General features: G+C 36.4%; 2 protein-coding genes across 2 annotated transcripts; one reads left to right on the forward strand and one right to left on the reverse strand.

Moving 5' to 3' along the window:
- Nucleotides 1-6,737: 6,737 nt before the first annotated feature.
- Nucleotides 6,738-9,543, reverse strand: LOC113304538 (probable 3-hydroxyisobutyrate dehydrogenase-like 3, mitochondrial). Its single transcript, XM_026553672.1, has one exon. It carries the CDS (start codon nt 9,469-9,471, stop codon nt 8,554-8,556), a length of 918 nt encoding a protein of 305 aa, XP_026409457.1. The 5' UTR covers nt 9,472-9,543; the 3' UTR covers nt 6,738-8,553.
- Nucleotides 9,544-9,940: 397 nt separating this feature from the next.
- LOC113305277 (subtilisin-like protease SBT1.2) lies at nt 9,941-12,157 on the forward strand. The gene has a single exon (XM_026554349.1). The coding sequence runs from the start codon at nt 9,941-9,943 to the stop codon at nt 12,155-12,157; it is 2,217 nt and encodes a 738-aa protein (XP_026410134.1).
- The last annotated feature ends 4,637 nt before the right edge of the window (nt 12,158-16,794 follow it).

Consider the following 16,794-nt stretch of genomic DNA (forward strand, 5'->3'; position numbering starts at 1 on the left):
TTGTGTCTGCCTTTTCTAGACTTGTATTTATAAACATTCGAATAATTATTATAATATCATTTAAATTTTAACTTAACTTTTTTTATTTGTATTTAGTTTTTTTCAAAACAACAAAACGGAAATTCTATATATTAGAATCTTGGTTGTATTTAACCCGAGTGAGGGTATTTAGTCACTCTCAATCCAAGGGTCTTAATGGATTGTACAATTGGTTTTTAATAAATCAAAAAAAAATCATCATCTTAAACCTAGGATTTTAGAATATGAAAATGTACAGAGGACACTTTGAATTATTATAGTATGTATCTTTGAATCATGACGAACATTGTACAACTTATGGATATTATTATTATAATTACTAATTATACTACTCTGGTATGCAACATCAACATTATTCTGATGTTCAATGTAATTTGATTTTGTGATTTCCATTTAATCATATTTCTTATGTTTTTTCTTTACGTTGCCTTGCGTTTGTCTTGTGAGTTTAATCACATTCTGATCTTATTTTCGCTTGTTGACTACATGAGTTCTCTAATTATTTTTTTCTCCAATTATTTTTCTAGATAATTTTGTTTGCAGAATACATTGTTGCATCCAACTTTTTTTACACATGTGAAATAGGTTTGACGCCCTATTACATATATGAGATCGTAGAGGTCCGCCACTAGAAGTATGTTGTTTACGATATCAGTCTGGGTCATCGTAGTAAATGTATGAAGACGAAAATTAGACTTCACCAATAGAAAACATTAAACCATAGTTTTAGGGAATTTAAGCTTCACAACTTGACTAACAAAAGTCGTACCATTAAGACTGATAAAAAATCAACCTCTCTAGGGAGGTTAGGAAGCAAGAATACTAGATACTCATTTTCAGCAAGACACTCCGCGGGTACTAGTACATCACCAACTACAAAATAAAGTGGTGATTACCAAGATGTTCATAAGGTTTCCGGAAGCCTCCCAAAACCTCCCAAAACCGTAATCCGGGAGTCAAAACAAAAAGCAAATGGCACATTCCTAAGTGATAAAAATGGCTAGAATGATTAGTTTTCTTAATCTTTGTGCAAAACAAAACAAGCCTATCCTTTAGAAACAGAGGGGGTAGTAATAAGAAGAAGGAAAAGAAAACTTAAAGGTCATGAGATAGAATAAAAACCAACCATCGGGTCTTCTGTATCATTAGACATATTATGACAAACGTGGAGCATAAAGTAACTCCTTGAATTGGTTTGCATAGTGTGGATATATGCTTCATATTTTGAGTATGATTTCCCTTTTGTATATGCAACACATGTTACCTATGTTTTCCATATATTCCAAAATTTGTAACGTATCCGCAACCACGACGTATCGAGTTTGGATAATTTGAAATATTTGAGTATACGTATTGGATACTCAAGTTAGAGTATCTTTTTATTTATTTTTATTATTATTAGTAAGATCAGATACCTTTACGGTATTCTGGAGGTTTATTTCCTAAAATTTGACATCAATTTATACACAAATTTTAAATTGTTTTAGAAACTCACTATATATATATTCTCCAATCAGATATTTATATCATTATAATTATACAAAAAACTAGAAATAATAACAAGTGACTGCCTGTTGTAAATTTCTGGTTGTCAAAACATGATGGATAACTGTTGTATGGGGGCTTGCTTATAGTGGACAATCTGAAATGCTCGTAACAAGGTTGTGTTCAAAATGGCTCCATTAATATCCAAGCTATTGCCGATGAAATTTTATTGTGGTTCAAATCTTACAAAATATATATTTTTACTAGTATAGGAAAGGTACAACTCCCTAGAGACAATATTCATCATGTTCCTAATCATTCTTAATGGCTTCCCCATAATCCTAACTCCATTAAGGTAAATGTGTATGTAGTTATTGCTAATGAAATATCCTTTGCAACTACAACTACGAAGGATGATAACGGAGATTTTCCTGGTGCATGTGCAGTTGTAGTTAACTCAACAATCCCAATTGTAATTGAAGTTAACAGCCTTCTTTTGGCGTTTACTCATAAGACAACATCATAGTTGAGGGGGATACTGTCAGCAAGTAGTTCGTAATCTTCAAAAAAAAATTATATCAACTCCTTGTACAATCCAGCACATCGTTGATGATATTGGTTATAAGTCCATAGAAATGAACGATCGACATTCTTCTTTGTAATTCAAGGAAAAATTCTCGCATGCTTACATGACGGTTTTCAGTAAGTCTAGAATGCGAATCAAGCAACAATATTGTACCCGGTATATATTGAACTTGTAAACCAATTATAACCCTTTTTTAAGATCCTTTTCACGTCTCTCTGGATAAGAATCATAAACAAGATCATCATATTTTCGTGGTCTAAATGTTGTGGTAGAAATCAAATAATTGAGAATATTGAAGAGGAGTTCAAATTCGAGTGCTACAGGTTTAAAAAAGAATTGGATCCATCAATATAACTACTACTTCAAAAGGAAAGAGTTTTGGTGGTGGACCAATAAAATCAAAATATTATGCCGAATTCATGTACATTTTTTAATAAATATAAGCAAACTAAAAATTGAATTTCTAATTACAAGTAGCTAAATTAAAATATCAAACTGATAAGAATAGTCGTAAATACAAATAGCTAATGAAAACTATTAAATTACCTCGAATATCAGGATAAGGATGGTGCTTCCAGTGTTCTATAACAGTTTCATCGGTGATTGCAGTACCATTTCAAAGTTATGCTAAAATCCTAAGAAGATTTATTTCTACTCTTGCATTTTCCATCCTCAATAACTTTTTATTCTCATTCAAGGTGAAATGAAGTTTCAGTTAAAATCCCAGATTTAAGTTGGAGTGGAGAAATATTTCTACGACAAACCTAATGTAAAACCCATCCCATCGTCAGTACTTCAGATTTGTACTCTTAATTGAAGTATAAGTCCATGCTGATGAATTAAGGACTATTTTAATAAAAAGTAATTATAAAATGTGATGTATCCTTCTTTCGTCTTGCAAGAAACTTATCTTTGCATATTTATAGTCATTTTCCATGGAAATTTTTTGAGGAGCTTATGAAGAAGAAAGAATAAAAAACTAAAACTTGTAATGGGATTTTGTGGATATCTATCATTTATTTTATTGAAAATGAACCGATCTTGGGAAGTAAATACAGATGAGTTATTGAATGCAGCAGACACCAATCCTGATGTAGGACATCTATCCTATGTTTAGATGTTCTATTTATTTTCTTGTTTACTATCTCTTTTAGTTAGAAATCTAGTTATTTTTGATATTAGTAAAAGCCTATAAATAGGCATATAGGACTTTCCCAAATCAAATCTTTTATCAAACACATTATTATCAATCCTATAATAATTCGTTTTACACGAATTCTCTTTTATCTTTTCTTTATCTCTTTTTTAATATCGTATCCGCATCCACGTTCTTCCCATTGCATCTCTAGAAATCTCTGTGTTGCATCATTCTCTTGTGATTCTACATTAGTTGGTATCAGATCCAAGAATAATAGATTCTCATCTAAAACTCGATACTTAATTATATCGCTTTCGCAGTTCAAAAACATAATATTTTCGTTAAAAAAAGAAAGCTAATTTTGTTTTCTTCATCAGAAAGTTTTATTCATTTTAGAGAATGGGACAAGAAGATGACGAGTTGGATAATTATGAATTTATAGAAGTACAGGAAGATTATGGCGAACATTTTATAGGAATGAATCGTCATATATTACCTACATAACCAAAAATTAATAATATTATCAGGTCAAGGTGTTCCATTGGCGGAAAGGTTAATCATAGATTATTGATGGTGGTAGCGCGGATAATTACATTGTTTCTAGTGTAGTGGAGAAGTTAGGTTTACCAGTTACTCTACATCCTAATCGTTACTCGGTTGGATGGGTTAATGGTTATCAACATGACTGCTACAAATCTGCTTCTCGGAAGATCTTGGCAGTATGGTATTCACGTAGTTCACAATTGTTACAAGAACACATATACTTTCTTCCATAATGGAATAAGAAAGTCATTAATTCCCTCTAAGTCTATTGCAATTTTCAAAGAGCGTGGCGATTGAATAACTCGTACTTCAGTAACTACCATAGTCAGTCACAATAATATCATATACAACATAAAAAAAAATCACAGCACCGACAATAAAGAGGATTCATCATCAAATAAAAATAATATTATTTTTATCGCAACAGTTGGTGAAGAGGATACCAATGTTATTTCTCAAAAGCACAACAAAAAAAAAATTCCCTAAGGAGGCTTCTTGTGGTTCCCTGAAATTTGATACCTACTTCAAACAACTAAAATGTATTACCAAGAAGGAAGAAATTATTACGTCAACAACTCCTTCGAACTTTATCAATTCAAATCAGGCATCCGAGGGTGAAAACCAGAAACCATAAGATGGTTCGTGTATTCAGTAGATGCATAAAAAGAGAGGAGAATGAGTTAAACCATCGGCTAAAACTATAATTGAATGCTTTTGTCCATAACACCAGCTTTAATCCACCTAGGCTAGCATAACTTCGGCGCATGAGGGGTTTACTTGGAAGAACCTTGCGAAAGGCTGGGCAACAGATAGACATGAGGCAGTAATGTGCAAGTCATGCAACCAATAGACCTCGCGAACGTTGTGATTGCTTGATGCCGAGGTTTCCTGTATTGGACTAAGTATTTAGTGGCGTGAAACTTTCATATCACCTGAGTATAAGTGACTTACTTAAAGGCAGTGAAGATGTGATCTTTGGTGTCTAGTGACATCTGTTTGAAGCCTTTCAACTAACTTATATAGACCAGTGGTCAGGAAATTGAAGCCACTAAGGGGATCTAATATTCATGTAGTAGTAAAGATGAAACTGAAAATGCAGAGAAGAACACGATCAGATTGGTTTTACGATGTATAAGCAACTTTTGACTTGCATTTGTAGTGTATGAACGTTGAAACAACTTGATGGTCATTTAGGCATGATAAATTTCTTGGTTTAGTGTTAGATAACGTAGTTGGTCATGATTTATCAGGAAGATTTTGCGTTTAATGTTCACTGCATTATTATTTTAGTTGAAGATCTAAAACCCTAGTTCAAAGGACAAACCAAACAAAAAATTATCACAATATTAGTACATGTAGATGGAAACCCAAATTATCACAGCTAGAAAATAAACTACCCTTGTTCGTTTCTTCTTGAATATTTTCCCTCTTGATATCGAATCAAATTCTTTTCTTCATAAATTTAAAAGTCAAAAAATTGACCAGACAAAATAGAATGAGAAAAAGATGAACATATAGTGAACAAACGAGGAGTAATAATTTTGTACCAACATCTTTAAAACAATCGCGGTTTTTTATCTGATAAACAAAATTAAAGTCCACATAGATTGAAATGTCTCAAAACTTTAAGCATATCGTCTTTTTGGACGGTTCAAAAATTGTTTACTCGCCAACAGAGGGCCCATAAGTCAGTACGTGCGAGTGGGTGACTTTAAAAGCGTTCAAGAAAACGATATGCTTAATACGATCGTAATGTTTCGAAAATTCCAAACATACCGCTAGGGGTGGGCATTTGGCCCATAATCCTTGGATTCAACCGGGACCAACCGTTCATTTGCGGATGGATGTCCGGATCGTTCATTAATGGGTTGGATGCGGATGGAATTTTTGAAATCCAACAGATTACGGATCGGGCCTGGATGCAACTTTGAAAATCCGTTGAACATCCATATCCGTTAAATTAAGTACATTTATATAGTTCTAAAACATATAATGGATCATTTAGGAATTCTTATAGTGTTTGCCTGGGATGTTGTACATGAAATTTTTACCTTCCTATACATATATAGGATATGTAGGTTCTATGAGGAGTCATTTGTGTTGGCTTTATTTTCTTTCTTATAAACTTTAACTAAAACAAATGCATTGGATTATCCGTACCCAATCCATCCATCCGTGTGTCCATTGGATGCTTGGATGTGAATTGAATGCGGATGCCAAATTTAAAATCCGATCCATACCGGCCCATGCTCACCCCTAGATACCGCCTTCTTGAAGATTCAAAAGGGATCCACTCACAATAAGTGGGCCTCCAATACCAGTGCATACGTGATAGAGACCTAATCTTTGTGAGTGAGGGTATGTTTATTTCTAAATACCATCTCTGTGGACAATTTTAAAACCGCCCCCTCACCAAAAATAGACCTTCTGCACCATCCCTTCGCAAAATCTTATAAGGAGAGGCCCATTTTTTATAAGTTTGCCGTTTTAAAATCATCCAGAAAAACTACTCCATATTTAGAAAAGAAATCGCCTGGAAAGAGTGTATATTTATGTTTAGAACAGTAACAACTGAGACATAGTCTTTTTGGGTGATTCAAAAACCATGCTCCCACAAAATGTAGAAGGACTGCATGTTTAGAATCGTTGACAACAGTTTCAGTCATGCCAAGCGTGTGCCTATGTGCTCTATGTCCATGTTTGTTACCAGGAAGTTGTCTTTGACCCGACATTGAAAAGAACCATATCCATGTAGTTAATATTTAAAAGACCCGAGAAATCCACACACAAAAAGAAAAAGAAAAAGAACTTTTAAAAGACCCATTAATTCTTGACAAATAACAATTTTGCCTTGTCCTGCAACACAAGCTTTTTCAGTTTAGAAATCTTAATAACATCTTTTTCGAAAAGAATTCTCAGACGAAAACCTGATGCCAAAAGCTTCAATGAAGTTCAACACTTATTTGCAGTGGATATATGAATATGCAAGTACAAGACTAATATCATTTCCAAATTCCAGACATGAGCTAAGTAGAAGCACCCTATATGAATATGCAAGTAGAAGGCTAATCTGTATCACCAAATTCCAGACATTAGCCAAGTAGTAGTATCCCTAACCACAGGGACAATAGATAAAAATCTATTTGTAAATCATCTGAAAGAGTACGTAACTACTGACAAAGTAAGAATAGTGCCTCCATTTCTAGAAAAGAGGTACCATCACTTTTTTATTTTAGTCTAAAAATAGGCTAAATTTAAAAAGCAATGTAACTCTTTTCTAGAAACGGAGGGAGTATATTCTATCTACGATAAACAACCAAAAAATGCCTCTTCGTGACACCCCCCAACTTCAGTTGTCAATCACAAACTACCCGACTATGTTTATTTTACTTCAAATTTTTGAGAGCATGCAAGGTATGATCTAATTAGGCTGTCAACCCTCCACAGAAAGTAGTCTCATCCAAAATCTCAATAACAGGAGTGAACTCATCATATTCGCCCTACAAGTCATCCATTGCCCCTTTGTGTGTGGAATGTCATCCTTGTGGTCCGATGCAGTTGTTCAAGTTTCCTTGTCCATGAAAGAAGATCGCCATCAATAACCGAGGCTACTTGGACCAAAGAAAAGAAATTCTATTAGAGATGGCGCGAAAAACTGCCCTACAATGGCCACGAGTCATCCAAGAACAGGGAAGCACCTTTTTCACCACCACTTACAATTTTATCATCTTTTGAAACCGAAACCTCAATGAACTTGGTAAAAAAACTGACTTTCTCTGTAGAATGGTGCGTCAGTATAACTAAACAAAAGAGTAACTAAATCTTTTCACTGCGATGCAAGTGACTGCCCAAAAGAAATGCAATATATGAAAATTGCAACTCCCACAAAAGCAAATCTTCTGACCCGCATTGCAATTTATCAAGGTTCATCCAAGTAAGATCTACTCCAACAACACCTTTTTTGTTTGACGACACCGGGATTTGGGAATAGACGTGTAAGAACACACACTTATAACACTCATCCCAGAAAACTCGGAGAACTTATGCGCACCCAAAGCCATTTCCATAGTAGTCATATCATAGAAGCACCAACAAAACCATATACACTTGAAACTGTAATATCCCCACCAATAGGCTGGATCGCCCAACAGTACTCTTTGTACAGTAATCCAAAATTCTCTTCCACTCTTTAGATTATTTCAAATGATAAGGACCAAGATATCCATCAAACTCCATTCTTTTTTAACCCTATCCAATCAACCTACCACTTCTTCATCTTGATAATCTAACTACCCGCTGTTCTTGTTGAACCCAATTAAAAGCAAATACCACCGCAGGACTAGCAATCACAAAGAATCCAACAAATGGGCAAAAAGCATTCCCGTCTTTGTTACTAGAACTACAATAAACAAAATGCGAACCTAGAGGAATCATCTTTACACCCTTAAAATGTAGTCCTACTGTAAACATCTGAGTATCAATGCTGAATAGAGTATATCTTGGTGCGTCCTGGCATAGAAGAGTACTAATAGGAAAAACAATGTGAGAGCTGGTGGAGAAATTGCAGTGGTGGTAATGGACTGATGGAGCTGTTGGTGGTTTCCACAATGAAAAATGTACACTAGTGGAATAAACATTTCTACTTGGACGATACGAATTAACAAAATCAAAACGAAGAAAAATTTCAATGAATAGTACTATTACCATTATGGACTGATTGTTCAGTTTAACATAGAATCACCCAAAGTAAGACTAGAAGAGATTAAACTGATTTACCATTAATCCTCTCAATGACAGTAATAAGACCTTGAGTTCCCATATTTCCATCACCATTAGCAACCATACTTGAAAACAACTGCTTTGACAATGCAGCACCAGGTAAAACCACAGCATCTTTCCCTTCTCCACCATTCACACCCATTCCCAAATCTTTAACCATATATGTTGCAAACCCACCGGCTCTAAAATCTCTCTCAATCATTCTCTTCCCAAATAATTCCATCACCATTGAACCAGCAGCTCCACCTCTAATTGATTCCACAAAATTATTCATATCAAGTCCTGCTTTCTCTGCAAATACTAACCCTTCACTTAATCCAAGCAAATTAGCACCAACTGTGATCTGATTAGCTATCTTACAACTCTGTCCACACCCAGATCCTCCAACATAAGTAACTCTCCCCAAAACCTCATAAACTGGTGATAACCATTTCACAACATCAGAATCTCCACCAGCAAGTATTGCTAATTTCCCATCTCTAGCTCCAATATCTCCACCAGATACAGGTGAATCAATTGCGAAACAACCCTTTGATTGGGCTTTTGAAGCGATTTCTTTAGCAAGAACTGGATCGCTACTAGTTGTATCAATCAAGACTCCACCTTTATTCAAACCTGATAAAACCCCATTATCACCTAACACTACTGATCTAACATCTGATGGATGACCAACCATTGTAAACACTATATCACTCTTATTAGCAACATGAGAAGGTGAATTGACGATTATTGCACCTTTTTGTTGCAGAGATAGAGCTTTTTCTGGGGTTCTAGCATATACTGTGAGTGAATATCCAGCTGAGATTAAACGAGCAGCCATAGCTTGACCCATTACTCCAATTCCTATCCATCCAATTCTTGTTTGATTTGGGTTTATGGGTTTTGGATATGGAGTCTCCATGAATCTAATTTACAGAAAAAAAAACAACAGAGAATGAAGCTGAGAGTCTGAGACAGAAGTGAGTGAAGAAGAATCAGAAACTTATCTCAAGTGGGGCGACTTGAACTCTTATTTGATTTACTGGATTCTTAAATGAGTTGACCCAGACGAGCTATTAACCGGAACGGTGTCTTAAAACGGTCAATAAACATTTTGACTTTCAACTGCTGGTAGACAATCCATTTGAGGCCTCTGCCCCCCCTGCCGTCTATATATCTCCGCCTCAAAATCCCAAAACTGTCTTCTAGCAAGGAACAAGTCGACAAAATCGAAGTCTCAGAGCCGGCTGGCCGATTCGTTAGAATTTATGTACAAACTACCAAATGTCATTATTTGCATGAACAACACTATAAAGCATTGTTCTAGGCATGGATATCAAACCACCCATCTTTACCTCCTCAGTCCCCAACAGTACAAAATATCGCCAAACATGGCTGCATTTTTCATGTTGAATGCCATTTTCTTTTGTGGTTTAATCTTCTTTGTAGTTGCGGATCAATCCGGTTTAGAAACTTACATTGTGCATGTAAGGAAGCCAGAAGTTGTGGCTCAGACAAATGAACATCTTGAAGAATGGTACAACTCATTCTTGCCAACAACTAGTATCGAAAGTTCGTCCGGAGAAAAATCGGGACTTGTTTATTCGTATCGAAATGTTGTAAGTGGATTTGCAGCTCGACTTACTAAAGACGAGCTGAAGGCAATGCAAGAGAAAGACGGATTTATATTTGCACAACCGGATCGAGTTTCTAAATTACATACAACTCATACGCCTAATTTCTTAGGTCTGCATCAAAATTTCGGGTTTTGGAAGGAGTCGAATTTTGGTAAAGGAGTCATTATTGGAGTGCTGGACACCGGTATATTTCCAACTCATCCTTCGTTTGACGATCAAGGAATGCCTCCTCCACCGGCTAAATGGAAAGGACAGTGTGACTTTAATGTCTCTGAATGTAACAACAAGTTGATAGGTGCAAAGTCGTTTAATAAAGGAGCTAACGCAATTTCACCACTCGATGATGAAGGCCATGGAACACATACAACCAGCACTGCTGCAGGAAACTTCGTAAAAAATGTCAATGTACTTGGAAACGCTCAAGGAACGGCAGTCGGGATGGCGCCTTATGCTCATCTAGCAATGTATAAAGTATGTTTTGGAGATGATTGTTTGGATTCTGATATATTAGCTGCACTTGATGCTGCTGTTGAGGATGGAGTTGATGTTCTTTCGCTGTCCCTCGGAGCACCATCAGTACCCTTTTATATGGACAGCATTGCAATAGGATCTTTCGGTGCCATTCAAAAGGGTATCTTTGTCAGTTGCTCCGCAGGGAATTCGGGTCCATTGAATGCTACTCTCTCTAACGAAGCTCCATGGATTCTAACCGTAGGTGCAAGTACAATTGACAGAAAAATAAAAGCTACTGCGAAGCTTGGAAATGGGATTGAATATAATGGAGAGTCTTTATTTCAACCTAGTGGTTTTTCTTCTGTACTTTTCCCTCTTATATATGCAGGTGCAGATGGAGAGCCAAATTCAAAATTCTGTGGTGAGGGAGCATTTAATAAGACCAGTGTCAAAGGGAAAATAGTATTATGCGAACGTGGCAATGGAGTAGGACGAATAGCTAAAGGTGAGGAAGTGAAAAATGCCGGTGGCGCTGGTATGATCCTTATGAACCAAGAAACTGACGGTTTTAGTACATTGGCTGATGCTCATGTGCTTCCTGCAACGCATTTGAGTTTTGCAAGTGGGTTGAAGATTAAAGATTATATAAACTCATCCTCATCCCCTGTTGCAACAATTCTTTTTAAAGGGACGTTCATCGGCCATACATCAGCTCCAGAAGTCACATCCTTCTCATCGAGAGGGCCTAGTCTAGCCAGCCCGGGAACTCTAAAGCCTGACATTATAGGCCCTGGCGTGAGCATTCTTGCTGCATGGCCTTTCTCTCTTGACAACAATACTAAATCTGATTTAACATATAACATTATTTCCGGTACATCCATGTCCTGTCCTCATCTTAGTGGTATCGCAGCATTGCTCAAAAGCTCGCACCCAGAATGGTCACCAGCGGCAATTAAATCGGCTATCATGACAACTGCTGATATTTTGAACCTCATGGGACAACCAATTCGTGATCAAAATCTCTACTTAGCTAACCTTTTTGCTACAGGATCAGGTCATGTTAACCCATCAAAAGCAAATGACCCTGGATTAATATACGACATTCAACCAGAAGATTACATCCCATACTTATGTGGGTTAGGATACTCAGACGACCAAGTTGGAATTATAGCTCATCGAGTGATCAAGTGTTCAGAGTATACAACCATCAGTGAATACCAGCTAAACTATCCATCTTTCACTGTTCCAATGATAGGCACAACTATGTTTACTAGGACAGTAACTAATGTTGGCGAGGCTAATTCAACTTATGGAGTCGAGATCGTTGAACCGGATGGTGTTAGTGTGAGCGTTAAACCTAACATGTTATACTTCACAGAGGTGAACCAAAAGTTATCATACTCAGTGATGTTTAGCCGGAACCGGTTTGCAAATGGTGTCTCCATTAGTGAAGGATTCATTCAATGGGTATCGACTAAACACCTGGTTAGGAGTCCAATATCAGCAGTGTTTGTATGATGAATCAGAACAACCCCGTTAGCATCTCCATAAACACAGTATTATGCAACTGTTTTTGGTTTGTTTTTTTTTTCCCCTTTCAAATGTTTTGGTGACAGAATTCTTGCAGAAGATTACTAATATGATGGTACTTGGAGTGACTTGATATAATGCTTCATGCTTGGAACTATTTTCTGACTACTCACGCATTATCTTAAGCACTTGGCCAACGGAATTTCGTTAGTTGGATCTTGAAATCATTTAGTGCTGTAAACCATCAAAGAAACACCTTAAAAACAGTATTATCCTCGAAATAGCCTTCAAAAGGAGGAGAACCCTTTTTTCGGTGGGTCTCAAATTAAATATTATGAGAAAAAAAAATAGTGAAGAAAAATTTGTGAGAAGCCGTTTTGGAGCATGACGAGATTGGAATATACCCGAACTAATTGGGTACACCCAAATATAAATGGACATGTGCCCTTATTAAGGGGAGATCAAAAGAGGATGAAGATACTTTAGTATCCCTGCACTAATTAACCTAAAATTAAAACCTTAAATTTAAAAACTAAAAAACGTTTAATCTTCTTCTAATCTATCTCCTCTTCTCCCTCTCCTCTTCTCCTTCCTTCATCTTATTCCATCAACCAAAAATCAACCAAAATTTTCAATTTTGATATTCTACCAAAAATGGTTCGATCCAGTAGCAAGAGAGATTCAACAGGTAATGTGAGAAGATCCAAATTAGAGGGAAAAGGTAAGGAAAAAGTTGGAACTAGAAAATCCGAAAATCCAATCCCTGAGAATGTTGAAAAAAACCCTTCACCGGTGAAAAGAAGACTGTAAGCGATTTCTAAACTCAACCCATTTTTCTTATGTGTTATATGATTGTTATATTAGGTTAGAAATCGAGAATTATGATTTTCAGGGTTTTTGGTCGGGAAGGTCGATAATTTAAAACCATGTCGACGGTTGTTGTTTTGTAATAGCCGGCATGGTATTAAGATGAATAACCTGCCAACTTTTCATAGTAGCCATGGCCACTGTTAGACAATAACCACGGCCGGCAGGGTATATTAACAAACTTTGCCGACTTACATCTGGCTGGCATTGTCTTATACTTGTACCATGCCGACTTGAGGTCACAGAAACTTGATTTTCAATAGTTCTAGACGGCATCTTTCTTGAATAAGACTCTACCGGCTGTGTTTTGGTCGGCTTGGTGGATGGTTATAACCATGCCGACTACGTATTGGTCGGCACTGTATATATTCTCGACCCTGTCGGCTGTATTACCAGAACCATGTTCCAATGTTTAGAATTTTCATATCTCTTATTTGTGTATTGTTTAGGTTCCTAGAGGAAAAAATAGAAGATAACCCTTGTACGGTAACTGCAGAAGAGCTATTAGAATTTATTGACGGAATCTATCCCAACGTAGAAGATCCTAAAGATGAAACTGAAGAGAATTTCCCTGTATGAAAGTTACTTCTGATGGGTAAGAAAGATCCTGAAGAATTCCTAAGGTTTATGAACAGTCCTGGCAATCCCCTCAACTATGAAGAATGCACATCATCAGAGGAGGAAGAAGAGGAGGTTGATCCAAGAACTTTTTTCAGGGCATGTGAATTTTCTGGAGTGAACCCCTATTACAATGAGGCCGGTGACTACATAGGTCTAGATAAGGGAAAAGGAAAAGCGGATGCTGGTACTGGTGCAAAAGCTAGTGATGGGGAAAAAGCTAGTGATGTGGAGGAAGATAACAACAACAAGAAGGATCCATGAAATTCTTAAATTTTATAATGTTTCATTTGCTTTAAAAACTTAGATTGTGGTTTGAACTATTACGTTACGTTTTGAACTGTTAGTTTGTGGTTTTAGAGTTGTTAAACTTATGTTAATTTTCAGTTTCAGTTTCTTTAGAACTTAATTTTTTTTTTTATGCAGTTTTAGACAATATTAGAGTTTTACTGAGTCGGCATGGTGTGTAAAGTCTACCTTTCCGACCATACCAGGCTTTATATGCCACAATGCTGTCAGGGAGTGGTGTTCGGCATGGTTTTAAATCTAGACCTTGCCGACTTAAATGTTAGTTGCACTTTTTAGGTACAAAGTACAAGCCATTGAATGCTCAACGGCTATAAATTTCAAAATCAAGATATTAGGTGTGTTGTTATTATAAAAGCATTCTCAACATCATCTTCAACCTTGCATAAAGAAGGGAAGTTTCAAGTGCAACACAACCAAATATTTGTAGTCTTTGTTGATGGTTTTTCAAATAGTGATTGTAGTTGAAGTGGTAAAACGGATTCGTATCAGACTTGTGAAGAAAACAATTTTTCTAGATTTAAATTAAACAGGAAAATAAATAAAATAGTTCAAACCTTTAGAGAAAATACCAAGACTAGGATTCCACCATTAACCAATTAAATAGTAAATTCTAAATAATATTCATGCAATTCTATCTTTAAAAATAATTCTAATATTTGCCTCAAATATATTTTTGAAGTAATAATTGTAATCACAAAGTATAAAACATCAAAAGTTTTTAAAACCCAGCATGCTTCATCAAAATAATTCACAACTATTCAATAAAAACTAATATTTTAAATTCAATTCCATGCAAATAATCAAATAATAATATTGCAAATAAATAATAAAATTAGAATTATACCAATCAATATGGACCAATGGCTTCCTCCGTCGTCTCGGCTAATGGGTTTAGCTCCTCATCCCAAAGACACACTCACAAGATGAATTCATGGCTAAAATAGGTGTTTTTATTGATGAATATAAGATGAAACAGAAATTTGCAACGCTGTAATGGTGTTACAGCGCCACTGTTACAAAGGGGTATGGTAATTTAAGACTGCTGTAAACGATAACTATCTACTGCTGTGAAACAACAACAGTGGTCTGAAAATAAGTCTGCTGAAGAACGACTGACTCTGCGAGTCTGTTCTTCGTGTTCTTCAGAAGCTTTAATGGCAGCAGCAGCAGCAGCGTTGTCTCCTCTATAATTGCTTCTCCTAGGCTCTCATCGACTATAAACTCTCTCCTAAAGGTTTCTAACCTTTCTTTGATGTAAACCAACACTTATATAGCCTTCAGATTCCCTATAAACTCGATCAAATTCGAGAATAGATCTCTTATTCTTCACGTGCAGTTTGAACAATAATTCCATCTGTCGATCTTTGTATGCGTCTTTGAGCTATTCTATTGCTCCCAAAATATTCTCTGACTTGAACTCAACTGTTTTGAAGTATATCCCACGCAAGAATCTCTCCCAAATCTTTCAAACCAATTCAAAACCCTAAACAGGGACCGTGTGCACTGTCTTGACTTTGTGTGGATTTTCTGACTTATCCAGCCCAATTAGATGGGTCTAATCGCTTCTAACAGGTCCCTTATGTCTTGTAGAGTCCGTGGGTACCAAATTTTCCCATTGAATCGCCTGATAGGTCGCTCAAATCCTTGATCCAAAACTGTTGACGCTGCTGCCTTTTTTCCCGCCAAAATTTTCTTTTGAATTTGAGAAGTTGACCTCCCCTTATCTGTGGCTGGTCTCCCTTTAGCAGATGCCTGGAAATGGGTCACCCCTTAGTAATTAGGTTACCCCTTATCCAAAATCAAGGGTCCGTATAGCAAGTGTCCTCTGGGGCATTTTCCGCATTTTTTTTTCGGGGTTCCTCCGGGGTATTTCTGGGATACTTCCGGTACACTTCTGAGGCGCTTCCGGTACGTTATCAACGGAGGTCCAAATGCCACATTTTTAGCCAAATTCGCCGCAAGAGATTATTTTCCAAAAACACCTACAAATACATAAAATAACCAAATAAGTACAATATCGAGTACTAACAATATATACAAATGAGCTATATTAGACACATAAATGCGTCTATCAAATACCCCCAAACTTATTATTTGCTAGTCCCGATCAAATCAAAACTACAAAATAAATCCTAACTCACTGTCGCAGGCATCGTCGATTGCATTTAGCGTATGCAATAAGCCTTTAAACCCCTAGGTGGCCCTAGTGGCCGAGTTATAGTCTCGGGAGGGCTTACCAGAGATATACCCACAAAACCTGTACTCCAGACCTTAGCTATCTACGCAGAACCTTGGAAGGCACTAAAGAATCTCCTTGGTTGGCATACTTATTGACTACAGGAAGAAGTTCCCTGATGGAAATTCCAATTGTTGTACACGAGTTTGCACTCAAGCATACTAAAATTCATATAAAGTGACAGAGCTCTACTCAGATAGTTGCACTATGGACATCATATTCGGAGTCAAACTAATCACATGGAAAGATTAAGAGATGGATATAGAAAAACATAGATGGTTTTGATGTTTACTAAGTGAACGGCGTTTCCCTTATCTGTCTGAAGGCCTCCGCCAAAATGAACCTATCCTAATGGATTGAGATACTAGTCTGACTAATATCAACAGATTCAACACACTGACATATACAAGGGTACCAGTGGTCGATAACCTAACTCTAGGTCAACACAACTGGCATATACAAGGGTACCAGTGGTCGACTTTATTGAATTTATTCCTTTTGGTCAAATGGTCTGGTCTCAATTTCTTTCTTTTTTTTTCAACTTTTTTTTTTCAACTTTTTTTTTTTTTTTTTCTTTTTTTTTTTTTTTTTTTTT

This window comes from Papaver somniferum, chromosome 8, assembly GCF_003573695.1.
Source record: "Papaver somniferum cultivar HN1 chromosome 8, ASM357369v1, whole genome shotgun sequence".
NCBI classification, from domain to species: Eukaryota; Viridiplantae; Streptophyta; class Magnoliopsida; order Ranunculales; family Papaveraceae; genus Papaver; species Papaver somniferum.